General features: G+C 47.4%; 1 protein-coding gene across 5 annotated transcripts in view; it reads right to left on the reverse strand.

Annotated features, from left to right (window-relative positions):
* SEZ6L (seizure related 6 homolog like) overlaps nt 1-15,631 on the reverse strand; it is a 214,416-nt gene that overhangs the window by 76,266 nt on the left and 122,519 nt on the right. For all 5 annotated transcript variants that reach the window (XM_017498066.2, XM_017498063.2, XM_017498062.2 and 2 more), the window contains exons 2-5: nt 10,822-11,562; nt 9,547-9,680; nt 7,029-7,221; nt 4,577-4,762 (exon numbers count right to left, since the gene is read on the reverse strand). In XM_017498066.2, coding sequence (XP_017353555.1) covers nt 4,577-4,762; nt 7,029-7,221; nt 9,547-9,680; nt 10,822-11,562 — 1,254 coding nt within the window. The remainder of the gene's footprint in view (nt 1-4,576; nt 4,763-7,028; nt 7,222-9,546; nt 9,681-10,821; nt 11,563-15,631) is intronic.

Raw genomic sequence — 15,631 nt, forward strand, 5'->3', positions numbered from 1 at the left:
AGTTTTGAATTTTCTAAGCCTCAGGAGAGCTGGTGGGTAGCAGACACCTCTCACAGAGCATGGCAGTCAGTCTAGGAGGAGGGTGTGTGAATGGCCCAGAGCCATGACTGGGTAAAGCCCTACACCGTGGCCAGGGTGTCCAGTCTTGGGAGTCATTTCTACCTTTTAGGAGGATCAAAGGAACTTGGAAAATATTTCATTCCCAAGCACAGGACCCTTGGTTCCCCCTTCACTTTCAGAGAAATAGGACAGGAAGCAGAAGTGGGACAGGTTATTTGGAACCATCTCACAGATGGCTAAGGAGTTTGTCGGTTCCACGGAAGCTGGGACGACTTCTAGTTTGTTTGGTTTCATCATTACTACCAGCGAGAGAGCTATCAGTACCACCAGTACAGAAGAGCTCCTGGTATGCAGAATGTGCTCAGTAAACATTTGTTGAATAAGTAACCACCCTTAATTTTGCAAAACAGGAAAAAAGAAGTTGAAAGATGTTACGCCTCTTTTTCAAGGACGTACACATATTAAGTGGAGCAGCTGAGCCTCACGTTCAGACTGCCTCGCTCGAGAATCTCTTACTGAAGCCACTACTCCACCCTGTCTTATTTATGATGATAACCTGTTAATACAGAAAGGTAACGGAAGACAGTGGGTGCCTTACAAAATGTTTGTTGAATAAAAGAATGAGTATTTTTTCCTTTTTGTATCTCTCATATCAACTCAAAGCTTGATATATAGCAGGTACCCATGAAATGTTTGTTGAATGACAGTATGACTGAAGGGGGCTTGCAGTAGCAGAGAAGGGTGGATAGCTCTCCTCTCTGCTCCAGACTCTGCTGTGACCTGTAGCAAAGATATTGCCAAGAAGCTCCATACTTCTTTTAGGACCACAGACAGAAAACTAGGTTCGTTTCTCTCTCCAGGCTGCCCTTCGGTCCTAGAGTGGAGAGATGGTCCTGTGAAATAAGCCAGCCCTAGGCTCAAACCTTGCCAGTTATCAACTGTGGATCTAAGACAGGTCACGTGAGTTTGCCCACTGTAAAATGGTGATAAGTTTACCCCCTTTATAGGACAGTAGTGAGAAATCAATGAGAGCTTGGTGCCATCCCTGGAACAGAGTAGGTACTCAAAACATGGCCAGCTCTATTGCCCTGTGGCTCAGGAGCTGAGAGATAGAGGACACTGTCCTCGGTGGGGGGCTCTGGCCATCTGTCCTCCCGAGCTGCTGATCATTTGCAACTTCTCTGTTTCCCTTCTTTGCCTGATTAAGCTGACTGATGGCTCTGTTTGGCTTCAATTTGCCAGCCGTGGCTCCCCCATCCATCTTTCTTAGCACAAATGGAAACTTAATTCTTCCCTGATTTCACACATAGATAAAAATTAATGTGAGAGAGGCGTGGAGACCAACTGCCCTATGGTTTGGATTTTTATCTTTGTTTTTTTAAAAAAGAAAATATCTGAAAGGCCTTAGGGGAGCAATACTGTAACAATTAAATCTCAGAATTCATCATCAGGTCTCATTTGCTTTTTCAGTTCAACTTGACTGTGCTTAACTGGTGGGCAGGAATTATGTGTTATTATTTCCAATATTCTCTTTATACACGGCTCATAGCTTGGCACATAGTAGGTGCTCCGTTAATATGGGCAGCCTGTGCTCTCTCAACCGTCATCAGGACTTTTGAAAATTCTAAAAGGGTTTGGCTCTCTTGATAGCTGAAGGTGGCCAAGGCTGAGCCCACTGGTGCGGGGATAGTGTGGTACAGATCTGTGCTTCAACTGCCATGTCCACATGCTCACCCAAGGGGCATGTTCAAATGAAAATTTTGATTCATTTGGTTTTGCATGGAGCTCAGGATTATGTATTCCTTTTTTTTTTTTTTTGAAATGGAGTTTTGCTCTTGTTACGCAGGCTGGAGTGCAATGGCGTGATCTCGGCTCACCGCAACCTCCCTCTCCTGGGTCCAGGCAATTCTCCTGCCTCAGCCTCCTGAGTAGCTGGGATTACAGGCACGTGCCACCATGCCCAGCTGATTTTTTGTATTTTTAGTAGAGACGGGGTTTCACCATGTTGACCAGGATGGTCTCGATCTCTTGACCTCGTGATCCACCTGCCTCGGCCTCTCAAAGTGCTGGGATTACAGGCTTGAGCCACCGTGCCCGGCCCAGGATTGTGTATTCCTAATAATTTCGCTAGTTTGAGGGCCACACTGAGTAATGAAGATCTAAGAGGAAGAGCTCAGGAGAGAAGGGTTCTGGACTAAGTTCTGCCACATCGAGTATGTTACTTCATCTCTCTCGGCCTCATCCTCTTTGCCTATGAAAGCGGTAATCTTATCTCCCTGAGTTCAAGTGAAATACTAAGTATTGTCCATACTGATTTCCATGGATCCAGCCTGACCACCTTCAATAATTTTTGCCACATTGAAGTCAGAACGATCATCCTTATGCTTAAATTTTTGCAGATATCCCCTGCCCAGTCCACCTGTCTTCTCACGACTTCGAACGATACAGTTGCTGACCACTGCCCCAGCCTCCTATCTGGATATTTTTCTCTGTGGTTTAGCCAGATCTATCTTATTTATTTACTTTCTCAAACTCATTGAGTTCCTTCCCACCTCCGAACCTTAGCATACGCTAGTGCATCTGCCTAGAATGTTTATTCCCCCCAACTTTCCACCCTCAGTCTATTTCTTACCCAACTTCCAAATCTTGCAGTGTCATCAGATAATCCTTCCCTGACCCTTCACTCATCACTGTCTGTCGTCCTCCCCAGGTGAGGTCCTCTCTCACATCTTCCTCCTGCATACTTTTCTCCATTGCAACGCCTCTCACGATGGTGACCGATGTCTTCTCTGTCCTCAGTCTGCATCATCACCCTGTGCGTTTCTTTCCTGGTCCTTAACACAAGCTGTTACCAGCATGTTTGCATCCTTGTGTACTCATTTACATGCTGCATCCTCACCTTGACTGGAAACTCTGTGAGAGCTGGAACTGGGTCAGGGTCCCTGCAATGCTATAGCAGCAGGAGCAATGCCTACCACACAGTGGGTGCTCCACGGGTGTCTGTTGGATGAGTACATAGATAGGAAAGGTTCTGAATGATAAACAATGCCCAACATGCGCTACAATTCCTTCTGTCCTTGAAGTCGCAGATTCTATCTGCTGGCTTAGAAGGCCCACTTCGCTTTATTAGAGGGCATAAGACTGCGTCAGCAGGCTACCTGCAACAATTACTACGGGGTGACTTTGAGTAAGCGCTTCACCTCCATGAGCCTCATCTGTAAAATGGGGTTAATGGCTCCCATTATATGGGATTGCTGTGAGGATTAATTGCAGCCCCTGGCATGATGTGCAAGCCATATGGGCTGGGCTTGAACAATGGTGGTAGTTATGCTCAAAGCACAAGAAATAAAGGAAAAAAAAAAACCATTTAATTTTGCCAAATGGGAAAGCTTTCTGCATCAAATAGCACTGTCGAGAAGTTAAAAGACAGCCCATGAAATGGAAGAAAATATTTGCAAACCACTTATGTGATAAGGGTCTAGTGATCAGACTATATAATGAATGCTTGCAACTCAACAACAAAAAGACCAACAACCCAATTAAAAAATGGGCAAAGCCCTTGACTAGACATTTCTCCAAGAAGATCTACAAATGGCCAACACACACATGAAAAGGTGCTTGACATCATTCATCATCAGGGAAATGGAAATTAAAACCACAAGGTACCTTCATACCCACAAGGATGGCTGTCATGGAAGCAACCATGTGGAAAAGAGCAAGAGCTGGCAAGGATGTGGGGAAACTGGTGCCCTCACGTTGCTGGTGGGAAAGTAAAATGGTGCAGCTGCTGTGAAAAACAGCTTGATGGTTCCTCAAAAAGTCATACATACAGTTACCATATGACCCAGCAATTGCACTCTTATATATCTAAGAGAAATGAAAACCATATCCACACAAAAGACTTGCATGCAAATGTCCGCAGCAGCATTGCTCATAATAGCTGAAAAGTAGAAACAATTCAAACATCTACTAATGAAAAAATAGATGAGCAAAATGTGGCACATCCATACAGCGGAATACTATTCAGACATAAAAGGAGACGAGGGACTGATACATGCCACAACATGCATGAACCTTGAGAGCACTGTGCTAAGAGCTAAGTGAAAGAAGTCAGACATAAAAGTCACACAGTATATGGCTCCATTTATATAAAATATCCGCAATGGAAAAACCCATAGAGACAGAACGCAGACTGATGGTTGCCAAGGAGCGTGGGGAGAAGGGGTGGCGAATGACTGCTTTCAGGGACAGGGCTTCCATTCGGGATGTTTGTTTCGGAGCCAGACAGTGGTGACGGGTGCACAATAGTGTGAACATACTAAAATGTCTCCAATGGCAAATTTCATGTTTACGTGTATTTTGCTCCAATAAAAAAATGGCAATAGTCATCTATATTTAGCAGTCTCTTCCCCTGGGCTCAAAGCCATTCCCTGAGGTCGCCCGTGACATCCTCTGGGTTGATCTTTCCCCTCTTAGTTGAACCACTGGGTTTGGTCCTGCTGAAGCTGGAACGTACCTGAGCAGATGGGCTCCTGGCTGCTCCAGTGCGGCTTGGAGGCATTGATGCATGTCAGCATCTTAGCGCCCTGGAGCTCATAGCCCAGGTGGCAGTGGAAGTGGGCCACCCCACCGGAGTGCAGGTCCATCACCGTGACATCCCCAGAGTCAGGGCGGCGGGGAAAGTTGCAGCTCAGCATGAAGGCTGGGAAGAAAGGCAGAGGCAGACTGAGTCATCCCTCGGAGCGGGAGATCAGGAACCTGACCCACATCCTGAGAGGCAATTTGTGCTGGGGAGAGAAGATGAGACCCCTGGGGACTCCAGAGCTCCAGAGGATGGTATTTTTCTGACTCTTTTTGATCATATCATGCTGAAGCTGCCAGGTTAGCACTTTCTTGGGGCTTAAAAATCGCCACCCTGCCTAACCAGAGACAGCAGGTTTGGGGTGAAAAATGAGTTCCCATACCTCCTTTGAGCCTGTTTTGACATGGACACAGGATGGCCTTTTCTCTGGGACTAGGAGGAACAAGACCACCCAGGAAGTTTAGTTCCACCTGCATGTGCATACCGGGTGCTTATTAAAAATGCAGATGCAGCTGGGCGCGGTGGCTCATGCCTGTAATCCCAGCACTTTAGGAGGCTGAGGTGGGCGGATCACCTGAGGTCAGGAATTTGAGAACAGCCTGCCAACACGGCAAAATCTTGTCTCTACTAAAAATACAAAAAATTAGCCAGGTGTGGTGGCATGTGCCTATAGTCCCAGCTACTCAGGAGGCTGAGGCAGAAGAATCACTTGAAACTGGGAGGTGTTTCAAGCGATTCTTCTGCCTCAGCCTCCCGAGTAGCTGGGTCTATAGGCACACTTGCAGTGAGTCAAGGTCTCTTCTGGGCGACAGAGTGAGATTCCATCTCAAAAAAAAAAAAAAAAAAAAAATCCAGAGGCTTGAATCAGCTCTTTGGGAAAAGCCCAAGAATATGAAAACTTGAGAACTACTGACCTGGGAGACAAGCGCTTGAGCTTTGGAGGGAAATCCAATGTGAGTTTACGTTCTTACTCTATCAATTACAACTGATGTCACCTTGAGACAAGGACTCAGTGCCTACAACTTACAGGTGGTGGGGATTAAATGAGATAATGCAGAGAAAAGGCCTCCTTCACCGTCAGTAGATGGGGGTAGTAAAAAGGTGCCTGGGGCCGTATTGAATCCCTGTTTACATAAGAGAATGTCAAGTTCATCCCAGCTCCTTCACTCTAGACCGTCTGACCTCAGTACGGATGAGGAGGAATACAATCAAGTTCACAGTTCAAATTCTTTTTTGTTGTTGCTTTTGAGTTCACAACAACAGCCAGGGATAGTACCCATATTGAAAAGTTGTGACGAAGTGTATACTCCCCTATACAGTCATCCACCTGTTTTAGAAACAGCTGAGAGAAAAGTTGAAAATGAATTGTAGTTGTTGTTTTCAAATGTCTGGACAATCTGATATAAAATTTGACGGCTCTCAGTATCTGGTTGCATGGTTCACGCATCCACTTTCCATCCAGATATTTCAGCAGTTGGCAAGTATCCAAGGGAAAGTTCCTGGGTAAGGCAAAGAAGACCTGAGATCGTGGAAGCTGCCCGGGAGGAAATGGGATGGAGGGAGAGGGGAAGAAAAGAGGAAGGAAAAGGGGGACTAGGAAAGGAGAGAGAGAGAGAGAGAGAGAGAGAGAGAGAGAGAAGGGAGGGAAAATGGAGGGTGGAAAGGAAAAGAGAGGAAGAAATGAAGAAATCAAGCAAGCAAGAAAAGAGGGAGGAAGGAGAAGGAAGGAGAAAGGAAGTAAGAGAAGGGAGGAAGGAACAGAGAGCAGAACAGAGGAGACTTAGGAACAGACAAAAAGGAAAGAGGGAAAAACCGTAGAGGAAGGAGAAAAGACAGAAGAACCCCGTTAAGGCTCTTTATCGGGAATCTGTGGATGCACAGGGGATCCATGTATTGAATTCAGGGGCTGTGAACTTGAGTGAGGGGAAGTGGCTTGCTTGTTTTCACTAGCCTCTATCTGAGCTGTGTGGTTCCTGGCAACAAACTGCAACATAGTAGCACGAACTCTAACTTTGACATTAAGAGAAATGGCAGATATTTTTCATCTCATAACGGACATCTTAACCCATTTCTTATGCTCCTTAGTACTTTGAAGTGTCAGCAATGATACGAACTACTAGGAGATATTGTTTAATGAATTAATAAAAAGCATATCGATTAAGGTATCATAGATTATAACAGCATTTTGATAACTGCAATTCAGTCATACTGTCTTCTTTAAAATTGTATATATTTTATGCTTTTAGAAACATTATTCTGAGAAGGGGTTTGTAGGTTTTCCCAAACTGTCAGAGAGGTCCCTGGCACAAAAAGTTTAAAAATCCTTGTCTCCAGAGGGAAACTGAGGCACACACCTAACGTTTCATCAGCCTTGGCCCGACCCTACCCTGGTAATGTAGCTGGAAGGTCCCAAGGCCGTCGTCCTGGAAGGTCCGGAAGTAGACGGAGATGGTGTTGGTGGGGCTTCGGATTACCTGCCCCTCCACCAGGAGTGTCTGGTTGGCCAGGACGGTGAGGGTGGGGCCGTCCACCCCGCGGATGGAGAGCAGTTCCCCCTCAGACAGGTTCACACTCTTCACCTGGGGACAAGCAGAGACAGACAGAGAGGAACTGAGTTGTGTTTGAGACAGAGCCCTCTAAGGTTGCAAAGGTGTCCAGGCACTGCCAGCCCCTGGTCAGTGGGACCCCTGGGCCGCATGGCTAACCCACAAAAGCCCTGGGGATATCAAAGTCCCTCTAATGTCCCCAAAAGCCAAGGGGATAGAGTGAAACCAAACTGCAAGGCAGAGGCTTTGCAATGAACTTGTAATGTGAGGCCCCCATTGCTGTGCCCTGAAAGAGGGGCCTTGGACAGAGGCCCAGAGAGCTAGCGGCTGGGACAGATTATCCTGGAGTCGGTAAATGGAGGTGGCAGTTGGATCAGCTTGCGCCTGAGGTTCAGTCTCCAGGGAGCTGGAGAGACATTCCACCCAGGTCAGGAATTTCTCGATGCTGTTCAATATTTCCAGTGCCTAGAATAGTGCCTGGGGCACATATTAAGTGCTCAGTAAATATTTAACAAAGGATTGAATGCATTCTTCCATTTTCTGCATAAATTGGTAAGTGAGGGGTGGGGGCCTCATTTCTAGGGCACTGTGTGGCCCACTCTCTTATATTCCCTGCTACAACTGCAGGACAACCAACCCCTACCTCAAAGATTCAGGCATTGCTCTGCCATTTACACTCTGTGGGATTTGAGAATAGAGATACTTTAGTTGTATGGAGGGATACTAAACGGTGCGTGTATGCATGCGTGTGTGTGTAGGGGAGACTTTACCCAATTTGAAGACTTACGCTTTTATAAATAGGGCTTGGACTTTAAGTTTCTCTGCATCTCCTCTAAATAGGGCGAGCCTTACCCACAAGCCCTTCTTCCTTCAGGCCATATATCTTATCCTCATTTCTCTTTGACGAACTCCTACTCATTCACCAAAGCCCCATGAAAATTGCCCTCATCTGTGAGATCTTCCCTGATTGCCGAGGAGTTTGCTTGTCCCTTTGCTGTGATTCTACAACATCCTCTATAAACACCAATTAGAGTCCCTATTAAATGGCATCCTATGTATTTGTCTTTTAGGGCAGGCATTGCACCAGTTTTTTACATCAATATATTCTCCTGTGTCAACAGCTTTGCCTGGTACATAGTAAGTGCTCAATGAATGAAATCTATTGTGCCTGGTAAAAAGCTCCACACGGTACTGGACACACAGTGGGTTCTCATGACATGGAGGAAAGGGTTCATTAAGCACTAGAATCATCTAGACTGCTATTTTTCTCCAGTTTATTTTAATTCTATGAGCGATTATTAAGCTCCTGCAATATGCCACACACTGTGCAAAGCTCAGCGGACTGCAAAGACTATACGTTCTACTGCTAAGGGACTTATCTTTTGTCTCTCTTACACAAGTAAAAAAGAAAAACCTTCCTAAGGTAAGGTCATATTCCTGATCCAGCTCAGAAACTTTTGATGGCTTTTTATTTCCCATGAGAAAAAGAAACATATTCAGGGTGATTAACATGCTGAAGATAAGTGGTAGCATGCACTGCATGCCCGTGATTTCTGCTGGCTCTGACCAAATGACCTCTCTCTCTCTCTCTCTGCTGGTCAAATGCTCTCTGCATTGTCATATTTACTGCTCCCCCAAAATGTATAAAGCAGTAACATTATTCCTATTTTATTGAGGGGAAACAGGCTCGGAGAGGTGAAGTTCCTTGCTCAAAGCCACACAGTTTTAACTGGAAGAGCTAGGACTTAAAACCCAGATGTTTGAGGATCATGCCATCCTGCTTTTCCTTTCTTACTATATGGGCAAAAGTTAAGAATCAAATGTTCTCATCACCAGAAAATGAAGGAAAGAAAGAAAGAAGAAAGGAAGGAAGGAGGGAAAGAGAGAGAGAGAAAGAAAGAAAAAGAGAAAGAAAGAGAAAGAAGAAATGGAAAGAAAGGAAGAAAGGAAGGAAGGAAAGAAGGAAGAAAGAAAGAAGAAAAGAAAGAAAGAAAAGAAAGAATCAAATGAGCCAGGTGGGGCTTCTGTGTATGCTCGTGTGCACGTGTGCATGCGTGTATGTGTGTGTGTGAGAGAGAGAGAGAGAGAGAGAGAGAGAGAAAGAGAGAGAGAGAGAGGCACATGATCAAGGGATTTCCTTCTGGGAAATGCCTCGTAATTTGTCAACATGTCCCCTCTGTCCCTTCCAAGCTGTGTTAGTGGGGCATTGAGTTAAAAACTCCTACTCATTCGCCAAAACCCAGCTAACGTTGCCTTGACTGAGCAAAGATAGAACCAAACTGGTTAGCATAAGAGTAAGCCTGACTCAGACAATCCTCTAAAAGAGGCAGCCTCTGCGAGGTACCCTCCTGGGGTTACCTGGAGCTCCACCCCGTAGCCGGTGTAGACTGTCACGTTGTATGTGCACTCCAGAAAGTTGTTGAGGGGCAGAGGTGGGTAGTCGCTGGAGTCAATGTACCCCTCAGGATTGGAGAAGCTCACACTGCAGAGAGCTGGAGGGAAGGACTTTAATTAGGACACCGAAGACAACTCAGATATAAGCTCAGCCATGGGCTATGGGGAGGAATGGGGGCTCTAGGGGAACCTGCATTTTGTTGTTCCCATCTGTCCCCCTACTGTTAATTCTTCAGCTCCAGAGCCAACAAGATAATAAGAATAGCAGTAATTGACATGGAATGATCACTTACTGTATCCTGCTAGGCACCATTTTAGCCAATCAACAGGGGTGACCCCATCCATTCTCATAAGGACTGATAATTCATCCTCATTTTAGAGCTAAGTAAACACAAGCTCAGAGAGGGGCTGAGCTCAAACAGCAAGCAGGATTTGGACCCAGAGCTCACAGGCCTTAAAGGGTGGCCACATTGCATTTGTCCAAAATCCATGCATGCTTGACAAGTGGGGATCCCTCTCCCACATTTAAAGATGGCAGAGAAGATAGAAGAAGAAAGACTGGAACATAGAAGAGCATTCTAGAGTCTAGAGCACACATGTAATGCTAAAAGTAAATGTACTCTGAAAAGGCTAGTGGCTTCAAAGCAAGTTAAATGAAGAATTCCATTCTAAGATAAAAAGGTTTTGAATCTTGCTCATTTGCTGCGTGACCTTGGGCAGCTTGCCTGGGTTTTAGGGTTTCAGTTGTCTCATCTTTAAAATGGGCATGTTGGCTGAGTGTCCTGGCTCATGCCTATAATCCCAGTACTTTGGGAGGCTGAGGTGGGAGCATTGCTGGAGCCCAGGAGTTCCCCATCCTGGACAACAAGCAAGACCCCCTCTCTAAAACAAACAAACAAAAATGGCTAGACATCATGGTGCATGCTTGTAGTCCCAGCTACTCAAGAGGCTGAGGCAAGAGGATCACTTGAGCGTGGGAGTTTGAGGCTGCAGTGAGCTGTGATCATGCCATAGCGCTCCAGCCTGGACGACAAATCAAGACTGTTGCTAAAACAACCAACAACAAACAAATGAAGTGAGGCTATTAATTCTGAGCCACAGGGCCAAGCTCATGGTGCTCAACGGACGATAACTGATGGTGGGACCTGGGCTTCCTGGGACTCCTCTACCCCCAAGCCCTGCGCATAGTGGGTGCCTCATGGCCATTTCAGGAGGCGTCGGGAGTTGGTGGCTGCATACCTGGTGCCTGCTCGGTGGTGATGACGGTGGTGGTGATGATGGTGGAGGTGGTGGTCTCCTGGCTCTCCTCTGAGGCTGACCCAGTCAGCTCGTTCTCACCTTTGTCCATCAGGGTCATGGGGCTGGCGTCCTCTTGGGGGGCCTCCTGGGCCATGTCAGGCCCGGGATCCCCGGGTTCTGACCTCTGGGGGAGTGTGTGGGCCACATAGGGCTGCGAAGTGAAGGGGGAGATTTGAAGGGGTGCAGGCGTTGTGGGGATCGCACTCTCCTTTCGGTCCAGCCAGAGGGGCACCTCTGATGCCTCCTCGGAGGCCACGATGGGGTCTGGGTCCCCTGGTGGGCCAGGCTTCTCCGTGGAGGAAGAGAGGAGACCCAGACCCTGGGATGCTGGCTGGGATCCCGCCCTCTGGACAGCGGCTGCGGAGGTGGCCTTGGGCCGCAGCTGCTTCCTGGCGGAGTTCACCTGCTTGAGTGAAGGCAGTTTCTTCTTGGGGGGCAAGGTGTGCTTGGGGCGGGCGTCCTCTGGAAGCAGTGGTGACAGGGCTGGGGCGTCGGGATGTGCAGAGGGTGCGGTCCCATCCATCTCCAGCTCGCTCAGCACTTCCCCTGACTGCGAGGAACTGGGGGGCGCTGTCACCACTCTCTCTTCGGGGTGCTCTTTGCCTGGCCTGCCTCTTTCCAGGGCTCCTGAGGGCAGGAGGTAAGGACTCAAAGGGCCAGCGTCTCCCTCGGGAAGAGCGTCTTGGAAGAGGAAAAAAGACAGTTAGTTTGGGGAAATTTAGGACCTTCACTTGCTGTCAGACTGAGGGTGGCCCTCCTAAGGGTGGTGCCTTTAAATCAACTCCTCCTTTCTCCCTCCCTCCCTTTCTTTCTTTTTCTCCTCCTCTCTCTCCCTCATTCTCTTCTTTCTTTCTTTTCCTCCCTTCTTTTCTCTCCTCCCTCCCTTCCCCTTCCTTTCTTCCTTCCTCCTTCCCCTTTCTTTCTCCTTCCTTCCTTCCTTCCTTCCTTCCTTCCTTCCTTCCTTCCTTCCTTCCTTCCTCTCTCTCTCTTTCTTTTTCTTTCTTTCTTCTTTCTTTCCTTCTTTCTTTCTTCTTTCCCCTTCCATTTCTTCTTCTTTCCTTCTTCATTTCCCTCCTTCCCTCTCTTCCTCCCTCCCTCCCTTCCTTCTTTCCCTCCCTCCTTCCTTCCTTCCTTCCTTCCTTCCTTCCTTCCTTCCTTCCTCCCTCCCTCCCTCCATCCCTCCCTCCCTTCCTTCCTTCTTCCCTTCCTTCCTTCCTTTTCCTGAAGACTTGGGCTTGATCATGCCAGAACTGAGCCAAATACTAGGAGTATAGAAACAGAAAGCGCAGGGCTCACTGTCTGGTTGTACATGTACTGGGAAGGGGGTGGGAGAGTACACACAACCATACTTGATATGATGAAGGCTTGGAAAGAGAAAAGCTTTTGTGCTGAAAGGGCAGAGAGGACAGGCCCCTAACCCTGTCTGCAGGACAGGTCTGCCATGTATGGTCGGGCAGATTGTCCCCTGTACAAAGACATCCAGCTAAGAGGACGGGTGGGGACGGACACCAGGCCACACTCTCTTTTCCAAGCTGTGTGCTCTGGCAGGACTTATCGGGGGTAGACTCTTTTTCTTTTAAATTGAAGTTTTAATTTTAAGTTCTGGGGCACATGTGCAGGGTGTGCAGGTTTGTTACATAGGTAAACGTGTGCCATGGTGGTTTGCTGCACCTATCAACCCATCACCTAGGTATTAAGCCCAGCATGCATTACCTATTTTTCCTAATGCTCTCCTTCCCCCCACCCCACCCCTCACAGGCCCCAGTGTGTGCTATTCCCCTCCCTGTGTCCAGGTGTTCTAATGGTTCAGCTCCCACTTATAAGTGAGAACACGTGGTGTTTGGTTTTCTGTTCCTGCCTTAGTCTGCTGAGGATAATGGCTTCCAGCTCCATCCATGTCCCTGCAAAGGACATGATCTTCTTCCTCTTTATGGCTGTGTAGTATTCCACGGCACACGTGTACCACATGTTCTTTATATAGTCTATCATCAATGGCATTGGGTTGATTCCATGTCTTTGCTATTGTGACTAGCACAGCAATGAACAAGCACATACATGTATCTTCCTTTGGCTATATACCCAGTAATGGGATTTATGAGTCAAATGGTCTTTCTGGTTCTAGATCTTTGAGGAATCTCCACACCGTCTTCCAGAATGGTTGACTTAGTTTACATTCCCACCAACAGTGTAGAAGCAGGGTTGGGGTGGGCAGTACATTTTAAACTGAAACAATATGAGTGACTTTGTGGGAAACACAGAAATGTTTTAGGATTCAGAATCACGAGGCAGATTCAGAACAGAGGCCTGCGTGGAGACCCACAGGGCTTGGAGGCTGGGCAGAGGTGGGCACAAAAGAGGAATTGCAAGGGGTTTGGGAGCACAAGTGGAGGGCACAGGGGATAAAGCTGGTGAGGGAGGTGGCAGCGGCCAGGCCCTGGAGGGCCTTGCATAGCTTGCTAGCTTCTTGTAATTCATTTTGTTTTTTCTTGAGACAGGGATCTCACTATGGCTGGTTGCAAACTCCTGGGATCAAGTGATCCTCCCACCTCGGTCCCCATCCTTGCGATTTATTTTTGTTTTGAAGGTAAAACCATTACATCATTTGAAAGAAGGGCCGGCCCAGGCAGCTGTCTGGCAGAATGGTGCTGGAAACCAGCTTTGTTTGCTTTTTGAAGACCCAGTTCTGCACATTGCTGGTTAATGACTTTACTCTCCGAGCCTCAGTTCCCTCCGCTGTCAAATGGGGCTATGATTTCCTCCTTCCTGGGGTTGCCATCATTCGGTGAGTTGATGGATTCAAAGCACTTAGGACAGCGTCTCACCAGTAGTGAGTGCTTAGCAAACGCCAACTGCCGTCATGGTTTTTACCCTTGTCATAGAAATCACAGCCCCTCAGCAGGAAACTAGAGCCATCAGGACATCCCTGAGATGCTGTCTGGAGAGAGAGGAATTACATCACAGAGACAAAGTCCCTCAGACTGATAGCTGTCCTTGTCGATTTTCTGCAGAGAGACACTCGCTCGGCGACAGTCTCCAGGCCCTCCAGTGCTGTCATTTAAATTTATTTCAGCAGTTGTTGGAGAGGCTCATTTACTTTCATGGAGTTCGCGGCAGTGGCTTAATCTATATAGACTGCAACAGTTTGCAACTGGCGTCAACAAATGTTCCTGTTGTGTAACATTGATTACCAGCCAGTCTTCCTTCCAGGCTGCGGGTGATGCTGGGGCAGGAATGGGTATCTGGGAGTGGCGTGAGTGTATGGTGTGAGGGCAGGTCAAGGTCATTCAGGCATCAGGCAGATTTCCTAGTCCAAGGTGGGGAGTAGTGAGCCTACAGAGTTAGGCTGGGTTCAAATCCTGCCTGCCACAGTTACGAGCTGAGTGAGTTTCTGGGCAAGTTCTTGAACCTTACTGAGGTTCAGCAGTCTGTTTTGTCTTCCAAGTGCCTGAGGATGCAGGTAGTAAAAACAAAGTTTGGATTTGTGCAGCAGGTATTGACTCTTTGGCTCTTCCCAAGGCTTGTGATCTCCCCTAGCAATTCCAGTCCTCTGAGACCCAAAAACAGTCAAAGGAACAGAAAAAAGTGCAAGAAAACAGTTTCCCTAATTGGCTTCCTCTTCTCAGCTGCTGTTCTTACTCTCTGGGTCCCCCAGGGTACAAGGGTGCTGACCACAGCAACTATAAAGCACTTTATAGCTGGGAAGGAAACCCAGCTAGGTTCAGAGTCAGCTCTTTCCCACCGAAGACCTGACCATCAAGGAGAGTTTTGTATCCACCAGATAAATTCATCTCTTGGGACCTACCTTCCCCTCCTTAATCATACCCAAGCTGGGATCTTGTCGGCTGGCCCCAAACTTAAGGCCAGGTCCAACACAGACGATGCACACCTGTAGTCTGCAATGTAGGCAGCCCACAGGCCTCCTTCTTAGCCAGGATGTTGGCCAGATGAGTGCCATGCAAAACCCAGTCCCACTGGAGCAATCAGAATATCTCCATGATAATGTCCAGAGAGAGAAGAATTACGTCATGGGGACAAAACTCCTTATCCAGCAACTTTATAACTTGCTCCAATACCCTTGCTTTTCTTGGTGCCCAGTGACCACTGAGTTAAATTAACACATTTTGTTTTCAGAATGTTTACAATTTTAAATCATGATCGTCACATTTATCTGATTATTCCTTTGTCCATGTACATTCAGTGCTCTACTCAAATGCGGTCAATCGATCAAAGTGTTGGGTGTTTACTTTCTCCTACCGTTGACACTCAGTGCAAGTGAGTGAACACTCTAAGGTATGGCCCCTGCCCTCAAGGAGTTAGGGAAACAGACACACACCAGTAACCAACTGCAGAGATCAAACAGAAAAGCTGGAGCTTTCCTTAAACGTACGCCGATGTTCCTCTTCCCCACAGGGACAGAGCCGTGCCATATAGAAGGCAACTGAACATTTGTTCTGCCATCGGAGTTGGGGAGGCATCGTATCTGTCTTTCCCTCCCATTTTTCTAACTTTGATGGGAAGATGGGAGATTCAACTGGGAACGTCCTATTAAAGTGAAAAAAGAAAAGGCACAAGCTGGGCGGGGCATGGTGGCTCACACCTGTAATCCCAGCACTTTGGGAGGCCAAGGAGATCGAGATCATCTGAGGTCAGGAGTTGGAGACCAGCCTGGCCAACATGGTGAAACTCCGTCTCTACTAAAAATACAAAAATTAGCTAGGCGTGATGGTGGATGCGTGTCATCTCAGCTACT

The sequence above is a fragment of the Cebus imitator genome, unplaced genomic scaffold (genome assembly GCF_001604975.1).
Source record: "Cebus imitator isolate Cc_AM_T3 unplaced genomic scaffold, Cebus_imitator-1.0 Scaffold237, whole genome shotgun sequence".
Classification (NCBI taxonomy): Eukaryota; Metazoa; Chordata; class Mammalia; order Primates; family Cebidae; genus Cebus; species Cebus imitator.